At 58.7% G+C, this 20,593-nt stretch overlaps 9 protein-coding genes across 9 annotated transcripts in view; 6 read left to right on the top strand and 3 right to left on the bottom strand.

Moving 5' to 3' along the window:
* Positions 1 to 2,224, top strand: part of PUNSTDRAFT_54365 (uncharacterized protein) — a 5,081-nt gene extending 2,857 nt beyond the window's left edge. Inside the window, exons 10-13 of the mRNA XM_007386472.1 lie at positions 438 to 954; positions 1,014 to 1,168; positions 1,221 to 1,783; positions 1,824 to 2,224. Of these exons, the coding sequence (XP_007386534.1) occupies positions 438 to 954; positions 1,014 to 1,168; positions 1,221 to 1,783; positions 1,824 to 2,003 (1,415 nt within the window). The 3' untranslated portion in view covers positions 2,004 to 2,224. The remainder of the gene's footprint in view (positions 1 to 437; positions 955 to 1,013; positions 1,169 to 1,220; positions 1,784 to 1,823) is intronic.
* A 74-nt stretch (positions 2,225 to 2,298) lies between these two features.
* PUNSTDRAFT_145429 (uncharacterized protein) lies at positions 2,299 to 5,876 on the top strand. Its single transcript, XM_007386471.1, has 5 exons — positions 2,299 to 2,683; positions 2,769 to 4,186; positions 4,299 to 5,244; positions 5,315 to 5,342; positions 5,415 to 5,876. The coding sequence occupies exons 1-5, from the start codon at positions 2,459 to 2,461 to the stop codon at positions 5,579 to 5,581; spliced, it is 2,784 nt and encodes a 927-aa protein (XP_007386533.1). The 5' UTR covers positions 2,299 to 2,458; the 3' UTR covers positions 5,582 to 5,876.
* Positions 5,877 to 6,143: 267 nt separating this feature from the next.
* PUNSTDRAFT_54350 (uncharacterized protein) lies at positions 6,144 to 8,114 on the top strand. Its single transcript, XM_007386470.1, has 3 exons — positions 6,144 to 6,586; positions 6,647 to 6,660; positions 6,719 to 8,114. Exons 1-3 carry the CDS (start codon positions 6,158 to 6,160, stop codon positions 7,689 to 7,691), a joined length of 1,416 nt encoding a protein of 471 aa, XP_007386532.1. The 5' UTR covers positions 6,144 to 6,157; the 3' UTR covers positions 7,692 to 8,114.
* A 338-nt stretch (positions 8,115 to 8,452) lies between these two features.
* On the top strand, positions 8,453 to 9,787 carry PUNSTDRAFT_121987 (NAD(P)-binding protein; the record flags this gene model as incomplete). The annotated part of the gene is made up of 6 exons (XM_007386469.1): positions 8,453 to 8,498; positions 8,558 to 8,782; positions 8,842 to 8,906; positions 8,962 to 9,178; positions 9,237 to 9,278; positions 9,340 to 9,787. 6 exons carry the CDS (start codon positions 8,453 to 8,455, stop codon positions 9,498 to 9,500), a joined length of 756 nt encoding a protein of 251 aa, XP_007386531.1. The 3' UTR covers positions 9,501 to 9,787.
* A 1,281-nt stretch (positions 9,788 to 11,068) lies between these two features.
* Positions 11,069 to 11,474, top strand: PUNSTDRAFT_136856 (uncharacterized protein; the record flags this gene model as incomplete). The annotated part of the gene is made up of 3 exons (XM_007386468.1): positions 11,069 to 11,156; positions 11,215 to 11,256; positions 11,317 to 11,474. 3 exons carry the CDS (start codon positions 11,069 to 11,071, stop codon positions 11,472 to 11,474), a joined length of 288 nt encoding a protein of 95 aa, XP_007386530.1.
* A 372-nt stretch (positions 11,475 to 11,846) lies between these two features.
* Positions 11,847 to 12,909, bottom strand: PUNSTDRAFT_136855 (NAD(P)-binding protein; the record flags this gene model as incomplete). The annotated part of the gene is made up of 5 exons (XM_007386467.1): positions 11,847 to 12,004; positions 12,068 to 12,109; positions 12,169 to 12,525; positions 12,578 to 12,799; positions 12,864 to 12,909. The coding sequence occupies 5 exons, from the start codon at positions 12,907 to 12,909 to the stop codon at positions 11,847 to 11,849; spliced, it is 825 nt and encodes a 274-aa protein (XP_007386529.1).
* Positions 12,910 to 13,640: 731 nt separating this feature from the next.
* PUNSTDRAFT_136854 (NAD(P)-binding protein) lies at positions 13,641 to 14,706 on the bottom strand (the record flags this gene model as incomplete). The annotated part of the gene is made up of 6 exons (XM_007386466.1): positions 13,641 to 13,798; positions 13,865 to 13,906; positions 13,961 to 14,189; positions 14,257 to 14,321; positions 14,378 to 14,599; positions 14,661 to 14,706. 6 exons carry the CDS (start codon positions 14,704 to 14,706, stop codon positions 13,641 to 13,643), a joined length of 762 nt encoding a protein of 253 aa, XP_007386528.1.
* An 891-nt stretch (positions 14,707 to 15,597) lies between these two features.
* PUNSTDRAFT_136853 (NAD(P)-binding protein) lies at positions 15,598 to 16,641 on the bottom strand (the record flags this gene model as incomplete). The annotated part of the gene is made up of 6 exons (XM_007386465.1): positions 15,598 to 15,755; positions 15,813 to 15,854; positions 15,929 to 16,145; positions 16,202 to 16,266; positions 16,317 to 16,538; positions 16,596 to 16,641. The coding sequence occupies 6 exons, from the start codon at positions 16,639 to 16,641 to the stop codon at positions 15,598 to 15,600; spliced, it is 750 nt and encodes a 249-aa protein (XP_007386527.1).
* Positions 16,642 to 18,954: 2,313 nt separating this feature from the next.
* On the top strand, positions 18,955 to 20,007 carry PUNSTDRAFT_136852 (NAD(P)-binding protein; the record flags this gene model as incomplete). Its single annotated transcript, XM_007386464.1, has 6 exons — positions 18,955 to 19,000; positions 19,062 to 19,283; positions 19,345 to 19,409; positions 19,470 to 19,686; positions 19,744 to 19,785; positions 19,844 to 20,007. 6 exons carry the CDS (start codon positions 18,955 to 18,957, stop codon positions 20,005 to 20,007), a joined length of 756 nt encoding a protein of 251 aa, XP_007386526.1.
* Between the last annotated feature and the right edge of the window lie 586 nt (positions 20,008 to 20,593).

Raw genomic sequence — 20,593 nt, 5'->3', positions numbered from 1 at the left:
CCTCTCTCTCTCTCTCTCTCTCTCTGGAATGGCAAAAAACTCTCGCGTGCGGACCCCCCTTGTGCAACCCGGCGTTTCTAAACGGTCCGTTTCCCGCAAACTGGGCTGTTCTGTCTCACACACCCACAACCTCGGTCCGATTGACCCGCCGGCCCCCGTAACAATCCCGCCGTGCCTGCGCCGCAAACGCCGCGTTAATGCCCCGAACGTGTAATCGCTTGAACGCGGTCAACGTCGCCGAATCGCCGATATCCCCGCGCGCCAAAACCCTTGTATTGCAACGGGCCATGAATACCCTTTTTCATTTGGAACGGCGAACCCGAAAAACGTCACCGACATCACGAATGCGGCCTTCGACCTCGAACGGACCTGTCCACCAAAAACCGTTCACTTGAAACCCTGGGCTTTTTTTTTCTCTTCTGACCCTCCCGCACCAGTCGAACAATGGAAGCACCGGTTCACGGCAGAGTGCATGTCGGTGCTGCTCGACCAGGCGTTCGGGGCGAAGACGCCCAAGTACGCGACGGTGCTCCAGCTGGACCGCAAGCTGCGGGCGTTCCCCGTGCCGCCCGTGCTCCAGATCGCCGGATTCGGAAACTCGGATCCGCGCGCCGGCGCGGGCTCGGCGGGGCAGGACAGCGCGTCGCTCATCCTGCAACGGCATATCGTGCTCGCGATCAGGGAGATGAGTGAGTTCGAGGCTGCCGTTTCTGGGAAAGGGGGTGGTCACGGGGTGCTGACGTGGGGTGTCTATTTTCGTCGTCTAGGTTTGCTCTACCTCCACCGCTCGTTCTTCGCGCGCGCGATCAGCGACCACCCGAAGGACCCGCTCGGGAGCCCGTACGGGACGAGCGTGATCGCCGCCTATCGCAGCGCGGGCTCCCTCGTCGCGCTCATGCGCAACTTGCATTCGCAGCTCAAGAAGGGCCCGAACGAGCGCACGTGGTTCTTGTGGTACGCCGTCTGACGCTGGAAGCTCTCTCCTTCGTGCCGATGTTGACGCCCGTACGTAGGGGCCACGTGTTCTCGTGTGCGATCGTGCTGGGCTCGATCGTGACGCGGTGTCCGTCGATGAGTCTCGCCCCGAGCGCGCTGCTGCAGCTCGACTCGGCGTGCGAGCTCTTCTCGCGCACGGCGGACCTGTTCCGCGCCCAGAAAGTCCTCGTGCGTCCTCCCCCCCCTCCCCCTTGTTCGCTTATTCGCTCTGACGCCGCACCCAGAACATCATGCTCAAGCTCCGCCAGAAGGCGCACGCGAGTCTGACCTCGTTCCGCGACGGCAAGCCGCTCTCGCTCGCGGGCCCGCTTGCGCAGCACGGCGGGCCGGGCTCGGGCTCGGGCCCGGCCTCGCCCCAGGACGAGGACGACGAGCTGTTCACGCTCGGCGGCAAGACGCGGCTCGTGGCGAAGGACGCGACGCTGAGCCCGACGTTGTCGACGGGCTCGGGCGGGTTGGGGCTGGAGAGGAGCCCGACGTCGCTGAACCCGGTCGTGCCGCTCCCGCTGAGCCCCGTCGGCACGGCGCATATACACCCGAACTTGGTCGAGTATCTGCGCACGTTTGGGCCGGGCGGGATGCAGCCGCAGGTGGGTGTGGACGTGGACGTGGACGTGGGCGTCGGGATGGGCATGGGCGGGTACGACCAGGGTCAGCAGCATGCGGTGGCGTCGTCGTCGTCGTCTGGGCAGTATGGGCTGCCGTCGATGCAGCTCGCCGACACGGCGTATGGGCCGCCGCAGCAGCAGATGGTGAAGCAGCAGCAGCAGCTGCAGCAGGAGGCGGTGTATGCGCAGCAGGGGATGCATCATCACCAGCACCACCAGCACCAGGAGTTCCCGCAGTACTTCCCGGTGTTCGATTATGGCCCGGCGGGCGGGGAGTTCCCGCCGATGGCGATGGTGCCCGATACGATGGTCGAGGGGCCGCCGGGGAGGAGGGATAGCGGGACGCCGGAGAATATGCAGACGACGTGGCAGGATTTCGTGGCGCAGCTCGGGATGTGAAGAGCCTTGACGAAAAGTACGCCTGGCCAGAGTCGGGGGGGTGGGGTGTTTTGACGTCCGCTGTATCGATTTCCATGGGCATCGTGGATCGGCTTTTTTTTTCCGTTTGTGTTTTTCTTTGTTCTCTCTTCGTGGAGTACGTATATCTTGGCGACGTGACTTATGATACAGCTTATCCTAAAATGTACTCTAGTAGCTGTGGTTTTTTCTTTCTTTGCGACTGCGTTGTGTGTCCGAATCGTCAAGGGAAACGTGGGTGGCTGTAGCGGGTCGCGGCCTCAAACCCCTTGCGCGTGAACGGCGACGCCGGCTGAGATTCCGTCATCGACCCCGACGGTGAGGACGACACGCGCTCTCTGAGCTCTTTATTGCACTTCATCGTCCTTCTCGACACTCGACACTCGACAGTACAGCAACCCATCGAGGACGACTTGGAACAGACAACGATCGCAGCCATGGACGGCCTGCTGGGCGCCCCCAAGTTTCCCCACACGAGGGCCGAGCTGGCCGCCATCGCGCGCCAGTACAAGCCGCTCGACTTTGGCGACGACCCGGACGCGGAGGATTACCGAAACCTGGCGCCGGGCCTGCTCCGCCGCGTCGTCTCGTTGCTCGACGCCGAGGACGAGGACGAGCTGAAGGCGCTGCTGCGCGAGACGTACGGCATGGACGAGGGCGAGGTAAGAGACCGACCCCGGCGTCCGTTCCATGGCGGTCTATCCGGGTCTCGCTCACGATTCGCTTTATTTTTTTCTTTTCGTGTAGGCGGAAGAGCACGTCCTGAACCTGATGCACAGGCACCGCGACGACGCCGCGGGCGTGCCCTTCCTCTTCTTCGCCACCGCGAACCGCACCCGCCCGCTCTCTCGCCCGTCCTCCCGCGCGTCCAACCACTCGACCGTCTCCGCCCGCCTCGCGCCCACCGGCGGTCGGCCGGAGACGCCGTTGATAGCCTACTCGGCCTCCGCGCCGAGCTCGCCCCTCGCGCTCGTCTTTCGCCGGCCTCACACCCCCGCCACCTCCCCGCTCGCGCACACCACGGGCCAGAGCGGCGGCGGCACCAACAACAACAGCAACAACAGTAATAACAGCAGCAACAGCAACAGCAACAACAACAACAATTCGTACATGACCGCGAACCCGGGCGGCGTCAGCGACTCGCCCTCGTCGTCGCCCACGCTCGCCTACGCCCTCCCCGCGCACGCGCACGCCCAGTTCGCGGCGAGCCTCCCCGCGTCGCCGCTCTCGTCCCCGCGCCTGCTGAGCGCGAAGGCGAGCGAGTTCCGGCCCGTAGGCGCGCACCCGCTCACGCGCACGCACTCGAACCCGGGCTCGCTCGCCGCGCTCCGCGCGCAGACGCCGTCGCCCGACCTCTGGGCGCACACCGCGGGCGCGGCCAGCCTCGCGATCGCGCGCCCGCTCGTGCCCGACGGGCTCGTGCGCGCGTCGACGCCGAGCTCGGGCTTAAGGTCGAGCGTGCGCCTTGGCCCGCCGGACGTGGACGAGGAGGACGACCCGTTCGACCCGTTCGCGGGCGGGAAGACGCGCGGGCCGCTCGTGTTCGGGAATGGGGGGACGGGGACGGAGGCGGAGTGGTCGCGGTCGGGCTCGAGCCACTCGGGCTCGTCGCTCGGCGGCGCGGAGGGCGAGCGCGGGCTGCTCAGCTTTGGAAGCCCGGAGCGGGTGGACGCGATCGCGGCGGTGGTCGAGGGAGATGCGGACGGGTACGGGCGGGGGTACGACTACGGGCGGGAGTATTCGGACGTTTACGGGAGCGCGGGCGGGGAGGGCGCGGGCGGGGAGGAGCTGAATCTGGACGAGAGCGAGGCGCAGGCGGTGTTGACGGGCGGGATGACGCCGTTCGACGTGCTGTCGTCGGTGTTCGGGACGACGCTCGCGCCGAGCGAGCTCGAGGAGGCGCTGGCGAACCACAATTACGAGTTCGAGAAGGCGATGGCGTGGCTGATCGAGCGCGCGTTGCCGGCGAAGCAGCCGCCGGCGTCGGTGGCGAGCGCGGGGAGGGGGGGGATCGTGGTGGGCAGGGACGGGATGAGGGGAGGAGGGAGGGCGGACGCGAGAGGAGGGGCTGGGCCGCGGTACGGAGGGCGAATGGCGGCGGGCGGGAACAGGGTCTGCAGGTACTTCCTCGCGGGCGAGTGCCTCAGGGCCGATTGTCGCTTCAGGTGGGTGGATTGCGCCTTCGTTTTTCGTGAATGTTCCGGCTTTCGAGACTAAAAAAAAAAACACGGACCCTCCCCCCCCCGCGTCCGCACGTTTTTTTGCGCACACACACAGTCATGACCTGGAACGCGCGATGTGCCGCTTCTGGTTGCGCGGGACGTGCGCGAAGGGCGAAAACTGCGAGTTTTTGCACCACCTCCCGCCCGAAGTGGACGTCTCGCGGCTCGCGACGGCCATGTCGCATGCGGACCTGGGCGCGCGCCCTTTGGCGGCGGCGGCGGTACGACCGGGTTCTTCGCCGCCCGCGGACGACTTCCCCGCGCTCGGCGCCGGCGGCGGGGCGCCGCACCCGGGCGGCGGCAACGGGGGAGGAGGAGGGCACAACAAGTACGACCCGTGGCGGACGCGGTTCGCGGCGGCGGTGAAGCGGGCGGCGCCGGGTGCGGGGATGCACCGCGCGACGCCGAGCCAGGAGAAGGCGACGCTGGCGGCGCGGAGGCAGGCGATGGGCGCGAGCGCGGACCCGCTGCACCACCACACGGCGATCGTCGCGCCGCGGCCGTCGCCGCGCGTGCGGCTGCGCCCGCCGCGGCTGCTGCCGACGCTGCCGACGGGCGAGGCGGTGAACGGGATGTATATGGATTATCGGAGGCGCGCGCTGCAGCTGGGGGCGGCGAGGAACGCGTGTTTGAGCCGCGCGGCGGACGCGTGGAGGAGGGGGGACGGGGCGGCGGCGAAGAGGTTTTCGAGGGAGGGGCACGAGCTGAATGCGAAGATGGGGAGGGAGATGGAGGAGGCGGCGAGGAGGTTGGTGAGGGAGAGGGCGAAGGTGGCGGAGGGCGCGGTGCGGATGAGGGATGCGGGGTGGAGCGATGATCCGGCGGACCGGGCGGAGAGGGGGAAGAGGTGCGGGGGCGGGCTGGGCGTCGTTTTGGGCGTTGTGGGGAACAGGGAAGAGGGCAACAAGTTGAGCCCGGAGGAAAGGACGGAGGCGATGTTGGATCTGCATGGGCTGCATTCGAACGAGGCGACAGAGGTTTTGGAGGATTTCCTGGCTTCGGTGAGTGCGAAAAAAACGAATTCTTCGTGCTTCTCGGTTCTCGCTCAAATCGAGGGCTCTGTGTTCATAGCTCGAGAAGGAGCATTTTTATGGACTCGGTGAGTACTTGGATTTTATGTCCGATGGTTACACACTCCGTGCTCATTTTTTTATTACCCGTCGCTATGTAGCATACCTCGTGGTCGGCGAGGAGAAACATACCGGAACGCAAGACGCCGCGAGAGGTGCTTCGCGTGCGCGCTTGGCGGCGGGCGTGCGCGAGTGGCTGCACCGCTGGGGCTACCCCTGGAGCGAGACGCAAGGCGTGATCTGCGTCGATCCTCTTACGCACGAATAAATAGACCAAGAAGAAGACCGGCAAGGCCAACCCCATCACGCGAATCGGATCGGCGTCGCGAGCGGTGTGGCCTGTTGATCTCTGGCAGGAAGAATCAAGATGATGTTGTGTGTGTGTACGATTAAATTTTCAGGGATGGGCCCTCGGCTTCTGTGCTTTCTCTCTCCCCCCCGGTTTGCGCGGTGGGAGGAACGATTTGGATGGATCGAACACCCGTCCGCGAAAGACGTGGAACTCGGGTTTGAAATGTAACAACATGTAGATAGTATAGTGTGTGTCGAATATCGAATAACCTCCCTCTCCCACCGAGCCGCATGACGTTGCGAGGTGCCCACATCGCAGCCATCAGCAAGTCGCTACGGGTTGCGATCCTGGCTCCGAGGACGAGCAGGAGGATCAGCTTGGGCCTCGACGGCGTGGCCGGTCGCGCGACGGCCGGTCGCAGTGGAAGTGGCACCGCATCAGGACACACGTCGCGAAAGCAACCACCATTTATTGAAACAGGCCCGGCTTCTGCTCCCATGCGAATCCCGCCTCACCCCTCGCGCAGCTCTCCCTCTCCGTCGTCCGCCCACCATGTCCGTCGCCGCCGCCGCCGCCAGCGCCAGCAGCGATAGCGCCGACCACAACGCGAACCGCCCGACCTCGATCGATCTCTCGCTCGAACTCGAACGGCAGCTCGACTCGATCGACTCGCCGCTCGCGACCCCGGCCCCGCTCCCCGCAACCGGGGCGGTGGGGAAAGGGCTCCGGAGCAGGCCGCAGTCGCTCGACCCGCACGTCCTCGCCTCGATCGTGACGCAGCTGCGCGATAGCCTCGCACAGGTGACCAAGGAGCGCGATGACCTCGTCGGCCTGCTCGCGGAGAGCCACGCGAAGGAGGCCGGGCTGAAGGACGCGCTGGAGGGAGTGATGGAGAAGTGCGAGCGGGCGGAGGATGCGCTGCATAACATGAAGCTGCAGCATCAGGAGGACGTGGACACGATCACGACGCTGCGATCGAAGGTCAGTCTAACCGCGATCGTCGTCCGTCTCATCGTACTGATCCGTCGTGCATGGTCTCAGGTGGACGAAAGCAGGTTCGTTGCTAGTCTAATCGACAAGCTTTTGGACGTGCGCTGAATACGAGATGAACAGACGCGGGCTGATGAAACTACAAGCCGAGAGCCGGCGCATGAGCCAGTCATCCATGACGCTGGACCTCGCTCGCGCCAACGCGCCCCTCACCGGAGGCAAACGCCCGCCCTTCACGCCACTTACCGGATCCGGACGTGTCGGTCCCGCCGGCGGCCGTGGGCACCGGCGCGGCGTCTCCATGTCCGAGGGCGGCTTCTCCCCGCCACCGTCCGCCTTCCTGCCCGACGGGGCCGGCGCACAGATCACGCAGATCCCGCCGACGCCCGAGTCGCCCGCAGGCGGCTTTTTCTCGCGCTCGCCCGGTAAGGACCGTCGCGCGTCGGGCTTCTTTGGGCGCACGTCGCCCGTCATGTTGCCCGGGAGGCTCTCGCCCGATCACGCGGGCGGCTCGCAGTCGCCGCCGCCGAGCCGGCGCGAGCTCGAGGCGCTGAGGAGGGAGATGATGGCGCTTCGGACGGAGCTGGACGAGACGCGGGCCGAGCTGACGGAGTCGAACGAGGCGCGCGAGGCGAGCGAGACGTGCGTCAAGGCTCTCCGCGAGTACATCGCGCAGAGCAACATCGGAGAAGGCACGAGCGCGAGCGCGCCGTCGACGGCGCCGGTCCCGGTCCCTATCAAGCGCGAGTCGTCGTCGTCGTCGAGCAGCGGATCGGGCTGGGGATTCCGGCTGTGGAGTGCATCCGCCCCGACGGAGACAAGATCGATGCCGCCGCCGCCACCCCCGGCCCCGGCGGCGCCCGCACCGGTGCACGCGGCGAGCAAGTTTGGGAGCTTCTTTGCGAACCCACGGCGGTCGAGCTACGCGTCGTCGACGACCAGTTCACTGCGCGGCGCGCGCCCGGAGCCGCTGATGGAGGACAACCGCGAGTCGGATGAGGACGAGTCGACGGGGCCGGTCAGCCCCACGGGGGAGGAGGCCCCGCGGGCGAGCGTGACGATCCAGGAGCAAGACGGTGCACGTGAGTCGTCGTAGCCCTTCATACAAACGGAGGACGCAGTGCCGATGAAACTTCTCTTCTTCTCGTGGCCACGCAGAGGAGGTCATCGTCCCCGCGCATTTAGATCTACACGCAACCGAGCCTTCGAAGACGGCGGAGACGGTCGTCGCTACACCAACGCAGGCCTCCGTGACCGCTGCATGAGGCCCTCGGCCTTTGACAAGGGCGTGCACCACGAAGGAAAGTCGGATGCATGAGTTCCTGCACCAGGAACGATACCATATCAACTTATAGACAGTCAGGACCGCGATCGGCACACATGAGTTTAGCGCCGACACTTTACCTCTCCGCGTTATACGGCGGGGAGAACGACGATCCAGTTTCAGTATATATATCCCCCAATCCCTTCCTCACAGTCTCATCTGTATGTATCGCTGGCATGTTTCGTTCATATATCCCTAACACCTTTCGTTCGTGATACCCTTGTGGGAAGTACTGGACCTTGCGATGTTATAAGCACGAGGCCGGGCTCTCACACCGGTGTGTGATGTATCGCTATGGATTTGGGGCGTAATACGATAGAGTCTTTGACATCGAGACATATGAGTGGTGCGGTGTGTACTTACGTCGCTGCGATGGATAGTGGGTCACGCGCAGACGGTTCTTCGGCATGAGGGTGACGTGTCCGGCCGGCTGAGCACGGAGGTGGGTTGCTTGCAGAGGCGATGGGTACAAAACTAATGAGCGTAGCGCGCGTCGCCAGGGTGGACCCAATCGTGGACGAATCTGGGAAAGCATGGCCCCTACTGTGTATCTTATTTCCGGCGCGAATCGAGGCATCGGTCAACCGTTTTACGATGCCATAAACATCGGCGGTTCGTTGAACTACTATCTATTGCAGGCCTGGCGCTCGTCAAGGCATTGGCGATGAGGGAGGGAGCGATCGTGTTCGCTGGGGCGCGAAATCCGGAGGGCGCGACGGAGCTGAGGGAGTTGGCCGCGGCGCAGGCTCCGGGGAAGGTGCACGTCGTGAAGCTCGTGTCGTCCGATAAGCCGGGGAATGAGGCGGCGATCGAGGAGGTCAAGAGCAAAGCGGGCAGGTTGGACGTCGTGATAGCCAACGCCGGTGCGATCGATCGATGTTGTTTTCGCGTTGTCCTCCCATCCCGTCTCCTCTCTGCGCAGGGATATCTCAGTATTACGGGCGCGGAGTCGACGCCCCTCCGGAATCGTTTCGGGAGCATTTCGAGGCGAGATGTTCTTGAAGCCCCTCCGAAATTTCGTATCTGATCATCCGATCGACAGGTCAACGTCGTAGGGACGCTCGTCCTCTTTCAAGCATCGTTGGAGCTGCTGAAAGCGAGCACGCGAGCACCGAAGTTCGTCATCATCTCCTCTGGAGCGGGGAGCATCACGGAGGGAGCTCAGATGTCGCTGGGGATGTTGCCGTACGGGGTGTCGAAAGCGGCGGAAAACTACCTCGCAAGAAAGTTGCATTTCGAACACGAGCAAGATGGACTGAGTGAGTGACCGAATCTCCTGTTTCGTGATCTAGATAGCCTTGATGCATCTCCCGATAGTCGTGTTCCCATTGAATCCTGGTGCGACGGAGACCGATCTTGGTACGTTGCGATGACTCGGGTACATGAACGGGACCGGATACTGAGAATGACCCTGTTCTAGCCAAGGGAGCCTTCGCCGGCGACGAGAAGGGTATGCAAGGTATAGGATTCAAGTCCGCGGACGAGTGCGCGACGCAGCTGCTGTCCGTGATTGACCGAGCGACTCGCGACGAAGAAGGAGGCCAGTTCGTGAACTTCGATGGCGAGAGGCGCCCATGGTAAACCCGCCCCGTCGATCCATGTACAATGTACAGTGTACACAGTCGGTATGTGCCTGAGATCAGGGCGTCCCCACCGCGGATGCAAAGACCCGCAGTTATAAAATGCCGAAGCCGCGGGTAACGGATAGCTGATATTGGGTATCGGGCGAATTAGCGTGGACGTTCAGTGGAGAAATCATAAGAAATCATTGGTCGTCCGGGTACGGGAGAAGGGCCAGCACCAAGCGGGCGGGAAGGCACCCGCAAAGCGTTGCCGCATAGTCAGCAAATGTGAGGGAGAACGAGGGCGGTCAATTCCTGAAATTCGGAGCGAGAAATCCATGGTGATTGGTAGGAGTCATAATAACAGGAATAAAAGCAGTTTTCAGATGCAGCAGCAAGAGACTTACCATACAGTAGGCTAAGTAATATTCCTGTGTTCATCCATGTCGAAGCAAAAACCGAAGTCGACCGTGACCAGTTGCACTCGAGGTTCTCACGCCACCCCCTGCGGTTTTCCCACCAGTGTCCGAGGTCTCCGTCGACTGCTGTTATTGTCTATGGCACCCGACAATAATCAGTTTGCCCAATCAGCGTACTGCACACCACATATACATGATCGAACATTACGACCGGAACAGAATGCCCACTTTGTTGGATATCTCGTTGTAGGACTAAGGCCGAACCGACGTCGCCAAGTGCTACAGCTGATGCTAGCCCGTCAGTATGTTGCCGCACGAGACCCATGATTTGATACTGATGGACATCGTACAACGCAACAGTCAAACGCACTGAGAATGTTGTCGAAGAACAGAGTTGAAAGTGATGGATGAACGTAGCACGGGTTAATAATGCCTCGATTCCCTCATCACCATCCGCCTTCAACCCACCTATGTATCAAGTTGTATGAAATAAACATTGCCGGAGGTGAGCCTCTCCATCACCATCATTCTCCTCCCATCACTGACAGTACTTCAAGTATCTGGCTCGTCTCCGGGGTGGCTCGCGGTATTGGTACGGCAGTCTCTCTCACCCATATCCTTGGTCCTCATGATCACGTAAGGGACCGTCACAGTCCTGGCTGAGCGGCCGTGAAAACGATTGTTTTCGCGGGCGCGCGCGACTTGTTCGCGGCCGAGGATTTGCACGCCTTGGCGGAGAAGCACCCGGGAAAGCTACACGTCGTCATGCCGGTTTCGGGGCGACCAACAGGGAAATGACGCCTCGGTGGGACAAGTGAAGCGAATCGTGGGAAGGCTGGATGTCGTGGTGGCGAACGCCGGCGAGTCAGAAGCATCGTATGCATAGCGAACCTGTGGTCTAAACTTCCGCTTACAGGTATCTGCTCGTCGTTCAATAGGGTACTGGACGAGCCTCGGACGCGGTGAGGGAGCATATGGAGGTTCGCGTCGAAGTTGAGACCTTGGATGGCTGATCCTCATTATCCTGCCTCGATTACAGGTGAACCTGATCGGTACGCTCGTGCTGTTCCAGGAGACGTACCCCCTCCTGGTGGCTAGCAGCGAATTGGGCAAGTCCATCCCCAAATCCGCCATGGGCGGCAGCATAAGCACCTGGCCGTAGATTCCGATGAAGCTCTTCTCGTATTTCGCGAGTCAGGCGGCGCTGAATTGGATGGCCCACAAGATGCATTCTGTGTCTGAAAGCGATGGACTCGGTACGTACGCGTTCAATGTCTACGTCCCTTTGATAGCATTGACGCGCCTCGATTTCAGTCGTTTTCCCGTTGAACCCCGGCGCGGTACAGACAGGCATGAGTGCGTTTCATGTGTCGTTATCGTCATCGACGTATGCAGTAACTCATGCCCACTCGTTAGCCGATCTGGCACGCCAGCAGGACGAGACGCTGGCGAAGATTGACATTGTCCCTCCCGAGGTAGTCGCTGGTCAGATCGTTGCCTTTATCAAGGGGGCCACACGTGAGAATGCTGGTGGTCAATTCATAGATCACCATGAAACGCGGCGGGAATTGTAGATCATTATCGCGATCGTGACCTATCTTCAAAAAATGCGGCCAGAGATCGTGAGTGGTATGTGTATATTCATGATATGCTGACTCAAGTATGACACTATCATCAGATTGATGAATGACTCGTTTGCACAAGCTGGAACCACTGTAGCGTCCGATACACCCGGGTGCGGATGAAAATCAATATCGTTTGGTTTATTGCCGCAATCAAATAAACAAGGCCACCTTGCCGATGTCTTCGTGTCTCGGTCCCCGTGCATGGCGCAAGCGTGCTCAGTTTGCTCAAACGTATGTATTGATAATCCTATGAACACCAATGATCGACAATTTCCAGTCCGCATCGTGCATCGCGCTTTGCAATCGGTGGCTGCAACGTGTTCACCACGGAATTTTCGTCCCGTCGAAGCTCATGAACTGGCCTCCCTCGTTCTCTTGTGTGGCTCTGTCTATCACCTTCAGCAGTAGAGCCGCAGTGTCATCTACCGTCTTGAACTTCCTCGAGCGTACGCCCTCGTCGCGTTCAGCGCCGTAGTTGGCTGTTCATCGTCACAGTCAGCAACCTAGACTGCCAATGGAGTTCGCGTCCCGTGTGGACCTACCCATATCAGTGTCGACCAAGCCAGGGCATATAGGAAAAACCACTGCGCGCATCCCGTCAGTATCAATGTCCTTCAAATGATCTCAGACGTGAAGTACGTACCCAACCCGTCCTTCTCGTGTTCGAAGTGCAGCTTACGCGCCAGAAAGTTCTCCGCCGCCTTCGAAATGGCGTACGGCGTCATCTCGAATGGACCGCTTGCCCCACGCTCGAGACCGCCAGCTAGCGACGACACCGCGACGAACTTGGGCGGAGCAGATTCAGACGCGCTGCTGGCCTTGAGCAGTGGAAGCGCAGCTTTGAACAGCACGAAAGTGCCGATGACGTTCACCTCGGGAGACACTGATATGAGCGCGGCATCCGTGAACAAAGAGGTATCCAATCCATTACGGACCTCGAAGTGTTGCCGCAGATCGTCTTCCGAGGCCTTGTATGCAGGTCCGTATGCCAAACATATTGCTGATGTCTCCGTTATGGTCGACTGACAGGATGCAGGAGCCGAAATACCCACCGGCATTGGCGATGACGACGTCTAACCGACCAGCCTTGTCGCGAATGAACGAGATCGCCGCCTCGCTTCCTTGGACATCGCCCGATACCAGCTTGACAATATATAGCTTCTCGGGTCGTTGGGCCGCGAGAGCCTGCAGATCTTTGGCGCCGTCAGGGTTGCGCGCTCCAGCAAAGACGACGGTGTTTTCGCGAGCTGACAGCGCCTTCACGAGACCGAGTCCTACTCAACCAACGGCCGTGGTAAGCACAATCTTCTGCAACAATGGCGAGTTTAGGCCGCTTACCGAGTCCGCGGTTTGCACCAGACACCAAATAGACGAGGGGAGCCATGCTTCACGTATGTCAGATGTACGCTCTTGCGCGTCCAGTTGACGACTTAAGTATGATTCTGACATAGGAGAAGAAACCCCAAAACACGCTTCACGATGTCACATTCCCGTCATGGACGTTGGCCTTACGGATAGTCTTTGCAAGCATGCATAAGCATTGCAGCTTTGTGGGTCAGGTCCATATCAATGACTTTGAAGAAAACCTCACGCCGACTCAATAGGATTACCGGACATAAGTACGTACTTAAGCATTCCCTTCTCGAAGTTCGGTGCAAATAGTAAGCCGCCGGCATCAGACTGGCAGTTCGACGGGGGACGGAACATGGATGCACCGGAGCACTCATTTGTTTTGTTTACTCCACTATAAAACACGGCCGGTGGCCCACGGCAGGAATCGCCGACGAGTGAATATAGGCAAGGACATCGAATGAAAAGACAGACTCCGCGTAGCGATGCCGCCAAGTCTTCTTCGAGGCTTTGCTTATTCAACTTATCCGCATTTACCATAGTGCCTTCTGACTTCTCGGGATCTGGAAATCATTCCGCGAGCAATACATCTGTACACTGCCAAGCCACATCTTCGTTCGTCATGGTGACAGTCTACATGATCGACAGAAGCGGCCGTATACTATAAATGTCTCTCCCTTCAGTGCCATCCTTTGTCACGGCATCGCCATTTATCCTTCGGTATCACAGGCTCCGAAACTGTAGGCGCCCTTCCCCCCAGGCCCTTCACCATGGAATCTTCGCTCCGTCGAAATTTAGGAAATGGCCGCCCTCGCTCTCCCGCGTTGCATTACCTATCACCTTCAGCAGTGGGGCCGCAATTTCATCTACGGTCTTGAAATCGAGGTTGCGTATGCCCGCGTCGTGCTCTACCCCGTAGCTGCCTTCGGAATAGGGAGATCAGCCTGCCAGCTGCACGAACGGGATATCCCTTCAAGGTCAGTACTTACCCATATCCGTAGTAACGGGGCCCGGGGATATAGGGAACGCCACTTTCCGCCTTCTGTCAGCAACAGTACCCCCTCTGCGACCTGTAGAAGACGTACCTAGCCTATCCTTCTCATGTTCATAGTGCAACTTGCGCACCAGATAGTTTAAGGCTGCCTTAGATATACCGTACGGCGCCATGTCGAATGGCGCGCTTGCACCACGCTCGAGGCTACCGCCATGCGATGACACCGCGACAAACTTGGGTGGTGCAGACCCGGAAGCACTGCTGGCTTTCAAGAGCGGCAATGCGGCCTTGAACAGGACGAAGGTGCCCACGACATTGACCTAGAGGAGTGCTTTATGAATACGACGGGCGTGCAAAAGTCAAAAGAGCGAATATTCTGTCACGGACCTCGAAATGTGTCCGTAAATCTTCCTCCGCAGCCTTGTACAGAGGTCCATACGCGTAGTTTATACCTGATACGCCGGATCGACTCCAGCGCGCATTGAAATATGACTCCCGTGGCACCCACCCGCGTTCGCGATGACAACGTCCAAACGTCCGGCTTTCTCGCGGATGAACGAGATCGCCTCCTCGTTGCCTTTGGCATCGCTTGACACCAGTTTCACAATATGCACTCTCCCTGGTTTATCGGCTGCGAAACTCTGCAGGTCTGTAGCTGCATCCGGGTCGCGCACTCCGGCGAATACGATAGTATCTTCGCGAGAAGATAGCGCCTTTACGAGACCAAAACCTACCAGTTTATGCGCGTCAATTGCTGACTAGGCCAATCGCTCCCATGCCATAGGACTCACCGATTCCACGGTTCGCGCCAGAGACCAAATATACGACGGGAGCCATTGGTCAGGGATGTCGAACACAACCTCGCCCGCCTCCGATACTGGCTTTATACGCGCACCCGAGGCATTCAGCGAGCTTGGAAACGTGTTCTGTACATTGTCACCATTATGACATACTCGGCGCGAACGAAGTTGGTCTGACAAACGATTCTGTGAGCATGGGTAAGCATTGCGAGTGCGCGGGTCAGGCCCATAGAGTCTCACGCAGAGTCCGGAGGAGTCAGGATCGTCGCCGGCCTATATTCCGGACTACTTGCTGAATGTAGGGTTCAGAGTCCAGGCTTCTTAGTGCAGCAATGAGTTCAGGGAGGTGACTTTAACCATTCTTGCGTATACCGCGTCATGAGTCCGCGTCTGAGGAGTAAGTCAGCGCGCTGGGAAAGTTGAGCCCGAAGCGTACGATAGAGAATCTAAGGCGGAGTTCGGTATGGTTTAAACCGCGGTTGCAAATCGAGTTGCTGATCGAGTTCAATATTGGCGAGGTGCCCCGCGACAGAGGTATGATCAAGTAGACCTGAGGCCTCCGCGAGGATTAGGTCAGGTGTAAACTAGCCGCCATGATCGACTACCAAAGTCGAGAGCACATCCCTGGAGCCTATGGTGGTACCTCGCCGGAGCAGAGTCCTAGTTTTCACTGCAGTGAACAACGGGCAGAGCCAACTACAAGACGCGAGTCCAAAATAAGCGATGGTCAACCGGCGCGACACTGCAAGTCGCGTCATCCCTCCACCGACGTGCCTTTCCACATAGAACGACGTTCCAAGTACGTAACTACGTAACTGCGAAGTATCCGCTCAGATACTCAGAGGTGGCTTTATAAGGAAGCTACACGCTACGATGTTGTATAGTAACAGAGTTGAAGGCGAGAGCCTGATATACCCGTGAAGCAAATCTACCACGGGTTCTTCACCCCGTCGAAGTTCATAAACTGGCCACCTTCGTGCTCTCGAGTCGCGTTATCTATAACATTTAACAAATGGACGGCGGTCTCGTCAACGGTTTTGTACGGGGTGGCGCGCATCCGTTCATCGTGCTCGGCAGCAAATTGGCCTATGAACACTTTGCGTCAGCATTCGTATCACGAGAGCCAAAAGGCGAATAACCTACCCATGTCGGTGTCTACAGCGCCAGGGCAAATCGGGAACACCACTATGTACAAATGTCGTCTCGTAGTCAGAAACGCGATGGCACTAATGCATGGCAACGTCATAAAGCAGACTTACCCAGACCATCGTTCGCGTGCTCGAAGTGCAGCTTGCGCGCGAGGTAGTTCTCGGCGGCTTTAGAGATTCCGTACGCGCCAATGTCGAACGGCATCGCTGCGCCACGTTCAAGGCCTCCACCCTGCGAGCTGATCATAATGAACTTGGACGCAGCGGAGCTCGCTTTGAGGAGGGGCAAGGCGGCTTTGAAGAGGACGAGAGTGCCGACCACGTTCACCTGATGGTGTTTGAGAAGTGAGTTCTCACCTGTGAAATGACATTGTCAATACGTACCTCGAAATGCTTGCGCAGACTGTCTTCTGTGGTGTTGAATAACGGCGCCCACGACTGGTTGATACCTGATGCTCAGAATCAACCAAGGAACGACGTGTGATGAGGGCCAACTAACCGGCATTCGCGATGACGACGTCCAGATGGCCCGCTTTCTCCTTGATGAGAGCGACAGCCTCCTCATTACCCTTCGCATCGCCCGACACAAGCTTGACGATATGCAATTTCCCCGGCCGTTCTCCCGCGAGCGCGTGTAGGCCCTTGGCGGCGTCTGGATCGCGCGCGCCAGCGAACACGATCGTGTTGTCGCGGGCAGAGAGAGCCTTTACGAGACCGAATCCTGGCATTGTGGATGAGCAACGGGACTGTAGGGCGAATGGTAAGGTCGGACACTCACCGATGCCGCGGTTCGATCCAGACACGAGGTACACTACGGGTGCCATGTCCTTCAGGTATACTCCGGTTTTGTGGGTTTTGTGGGTTCTGAAGAGAGAGAGTCGAGGCAGCGTTTGGGCTGTGTCGCCTTCGTCGCGATCCTTGCAAGCATCGACATACAACATCCGAGGTTTTCTCATCGGCTTGCGGCTGACGCGAGAAGTCGGCCAGGAATGAGCCAGGTATAGTAGCTACGTATACTGCATGTGTCATCGAGATCCCATTTCGCGGGTCGTGAGTCGGAGTCGAGAAGTTAATGTCACACATGTGGTGTGTTCGGGATGTTGTGTAAAGACCCAGCCAAGACACAACTCAGCCCGGGCGTGCGGACGGTGCCAGCATGGTTAGCAGGCTAGCGGGGTTGCGAGTACGAATGGTGGTGGGTACCTCGAGGACATGGGCGTTGTGGTGCACATCGGTGAGACGTGCCGGGAAAACGTGTTCAACGCGTTCGCAGCCGATTTGCAGTTGCCGCCACTACCATCGGTGAACCTCTCGTCATGATTGCAACACTGGTCAACGGTCTACGTTTGTATCCAGGCGGATTTCGACGTCTATGCGTATTTGCGAGTGCGCCTCTGGTAAGTTCTCGTCTGCATCCGATTGCTTCTTGCTCCAGGACGGAGTTTCGCGTATTGACTTGTTACACATCAGTGCCGGCCCCTGAACCCTAAGGACTTTACGCGAAAGCTCTATGTCTTTTCGAACAGTTCCTCGAACATAGCGACCTTAAAGCCGCAGGGAAATGCGTTGATATTTTCCGAAACCTCCTCGAAGACGGCGGTGATGCGCAGCTGCATACGTTTCAGAGGAGACACCATGCGCTCATCCAGCTCGCGCGAGTCCTAGAGGAACGGTATCTTCATCTCGGAGAGCAGGCAGATATCGCCTCCGCTGTGATGCATGGCCGAGAAGCTCAAGCTATCTGCCAGGCGGGGAGAATAATTTGTCCAGAGGTGCTTGGGTTATATGCAAGCGTCCTGGATAGCAATGCACAACTCACCAGCGACGCCCACGACGCAGATCGTCAGAAAGCCCTGTCGCTATGCCAAATGCCTATCTCGCTGTGTCCTTCAGGGCATCCTCTCCTGGCGACCGCTCTGCGCGTTCTTCGGTGGATTAGCCTCCGATTATTCGAGGCAACCGGTACTCCGAGATACCTTCAGGAGGCGGTGGACCTTCAATGGAAAGCACTGACCCAAGTGTCTGTCCCAAGGCCGCGACAGACACCGACATTTGCGCTCGTTGGGCGGATATCTGTGTCGGCGATACGAGCTATTTGGCGATAGTCGTGACTTCGATGAATCGATCTCGGTTTTGACAGAAGCTACGCATCTTTGCCCTCCTGCGCACGTCGACAAACCCAAGATACTCCTCGTGACAACTGTATCGCTTCGTCGCATATATGAAGTTTTCGGAGCATCTGAGGACTTTGATCGAGCGCTTGAAGTCGGTCGGCATGCGCTAGAACAAGACTGCGTCCAGGGGCACACGAGAGCCTATATACCCCATGTCATCGCCACGTTTCTTCGTCTTCAATGCATGATTACCGAGTTCCCTAGGCTCGGTGTCGATGACTGTGTCAAGCTCAGCCGAGATATGCTAGCGGAAACGCCGTCCCATACCGCGCTTTACTGGCGGCGCATGTACGGGTTAATGCAAGCACTACGCATCAAATTTAGTAGGTGTAGTAAGCCATAAGTTGGTGGTAAGGCCACTCGCAGGATCCACAAAGATTCGTGTTGTTGAGACGAGGTCAGATAGCTAGAAACCGTCGTCGTTTTGATGAATCCTCTCCAGATGACGCTAGCGTAGCCGAGAGGCGCCTTGACCCCTTGAACGGTGACCACGTCCAAAGCTCTCGGTCCCATCAGTACACGCACATATGCTTATAACAATACCCTCTTTCTATGTGATGGAATCCTCCGAATTTCGACGTTCGACAAACCTTGAAAGAGGCGGCGAGGGCGCGACAATCGTCCACCGCCCGCACACGATTCGACCATCGCGATCTTGCCAGCATCGGCGGCGGTAACGCGCTCTAGCGGAAAATCGCAAATACCCTACTGGCCGATGACCACCCTTCCATGGCGTGAAGCCTGCCACGAGCAAGCTGAACGCGGTATGGCTCGCGGCGCCTCTACATCCACCTGACGATGACACAAGTGCCGTGTTCTGCGACCGATCTGCACACCGCAACAGGCCTTCTACAGCTGGCGCCCGCAGCTAGCCACTGCACGGTCTGTGCTATGACGAACAACTGAGGACCCTTCATTACCTCCACAGTTCCTCGTCCCGTCCCCATAGCAGATTACTGCACAATGTCCCCCACTGTATATCTCGTTTCCGGGACCAACCGTGGCATTGGTGTGTTATTTCACATTACTATGCCTTGGCGCACCCGCTCATCACCTTCCCACATGTTTAGGCCTTGGATACGTAACGGCTCTTGCAGCCCGAGAGAACGTCGTCGTCTTCGCTGGTGCCCGAAACCCCAGTGCAGCGACAGAGCTGAGCGAGCTATCGGCGAAGCACCCAAAGAACGTCTTTGTTGTGCAACTAGACGTGACCAGCAAGGCGAGCGCTGAGGCTGCGGTGGCTGCGGTGAAAGACAAAGCTGGCAGGCTGGACGTTGTGATATCCAATGCCGGTGTGTCGTCATCTTTGTGGAAACATCGAACCCACGCTGAAGGCCTGTGATGCGTATACAGGCATCAGTGATTGGTATGGCCTCGCACACGAAGCACCCGAAGAGGAAATGCGGAAACACTACGAGGTTCGTTCCTCCATACAGAGACGCATGGGATCTCTCATATACCGAGCTCGATTCCAACAGGTCAATCTCCTTGGCCCGCTGTTCCTCTTCCAATCTTCTTGGGCTCTCCTAAAAGCAAGCTCCTCCACGCCCAAATTCATAATCATGACCACTCGTGCAGGCAGCATCGGCTACGGTACTCAGTTACCATTGAACATGATCCCCTACGGCACGTCCAAAGCTGCGTCCAACTTCCTCGCGAGGAAGCTGCACTTTGAATACGCGGAAGGTGGACTCAGTGAGTTGATCCGTCCTCCGGCTCCATACCTGATTTACTAACGGGCTTCGCAATCAGTCGTCTTCCCCATTTGCCCCGGCGCAGTATTGACTGATCTGAGTGAGCCTCTCGCGCCGCGAAATTCGCTTACGCAGTCTCACCAACGATTTCTCGTCAGCGAAATACGCAATGTCATGTGAACCACGCATCCGCGGCGCGCCGTATAAACCAGTCGACGAGACCGTCGTCCAGCTGCTCTCGATCATCGACAATGCGACACGCGAGGGAGAGGGTGGGCAACATTTGGGTCTCGACACCGAAGACGGACGCCTGCCATGGTAGCTGTAGCTGAGCGCTTATTCCATGTGACCTCATATTGTGTCAAAAACACACACCATATCTGAGACGCTATCGAGTAGCCTGTTAGGACAGTCGCGATAGCGTCTTTGAAAGCCGCATAGTGTGCTCTGAATACGTCACTCTCGTCGGCAGCGTCGAGACTGGCTCAATCGGCAAGGGAGGGGTGCTGCCGCCTGGTTCTCATATGGACGATGCTATTGGACGATCCATACTCTCTCCCGAAATGGAAGGTATTTAAGTTGGCCGGCCTCTCAACGAGGGGCAACGTTCTATTGGATGACTTCCCGTAAGATCTGTAGCGACAGAAAGACAGAATAAACAGTTGAAACCCCGATCTGTGGGTTATGCTGTAAATCTATGCTCCCGTACGGTCCTGCGAGTGTGGGGCGGAAACAGACGTCATAAACGTTGAGAAGGGCGGAGCAGCGAATGAGGAAGAGAGAAGGTCACGTGTATGATTAATTCCAGTCTGTAAACGGGCATTCTGGTCTGGAAGGGGGGGTCGACCCCCCGTTCCACGATAAAGGTCTGTACGAGCGACCGACAAACCGATAACTTAGGCTTGACG

Source organism: Punctularia strigosozonata (genome assembly GCF_000264995.1).
Source record: "Punctularia strigosozonata HHB-11173 SS5 unplaced genomic scaffold PUNSTscaffold_11, whole genome shotgun sequence".
Taxonomy (NCBI): Eukaryota; Fungi; Basidiomycota; class Agaricomycetes; order Corticiales; family Punctulariaceae; genus Punctularia; species Punctularia strigosozonata.
This window is presented reverse-complemented; position numbering and strand designations above follow the sequence as displayed.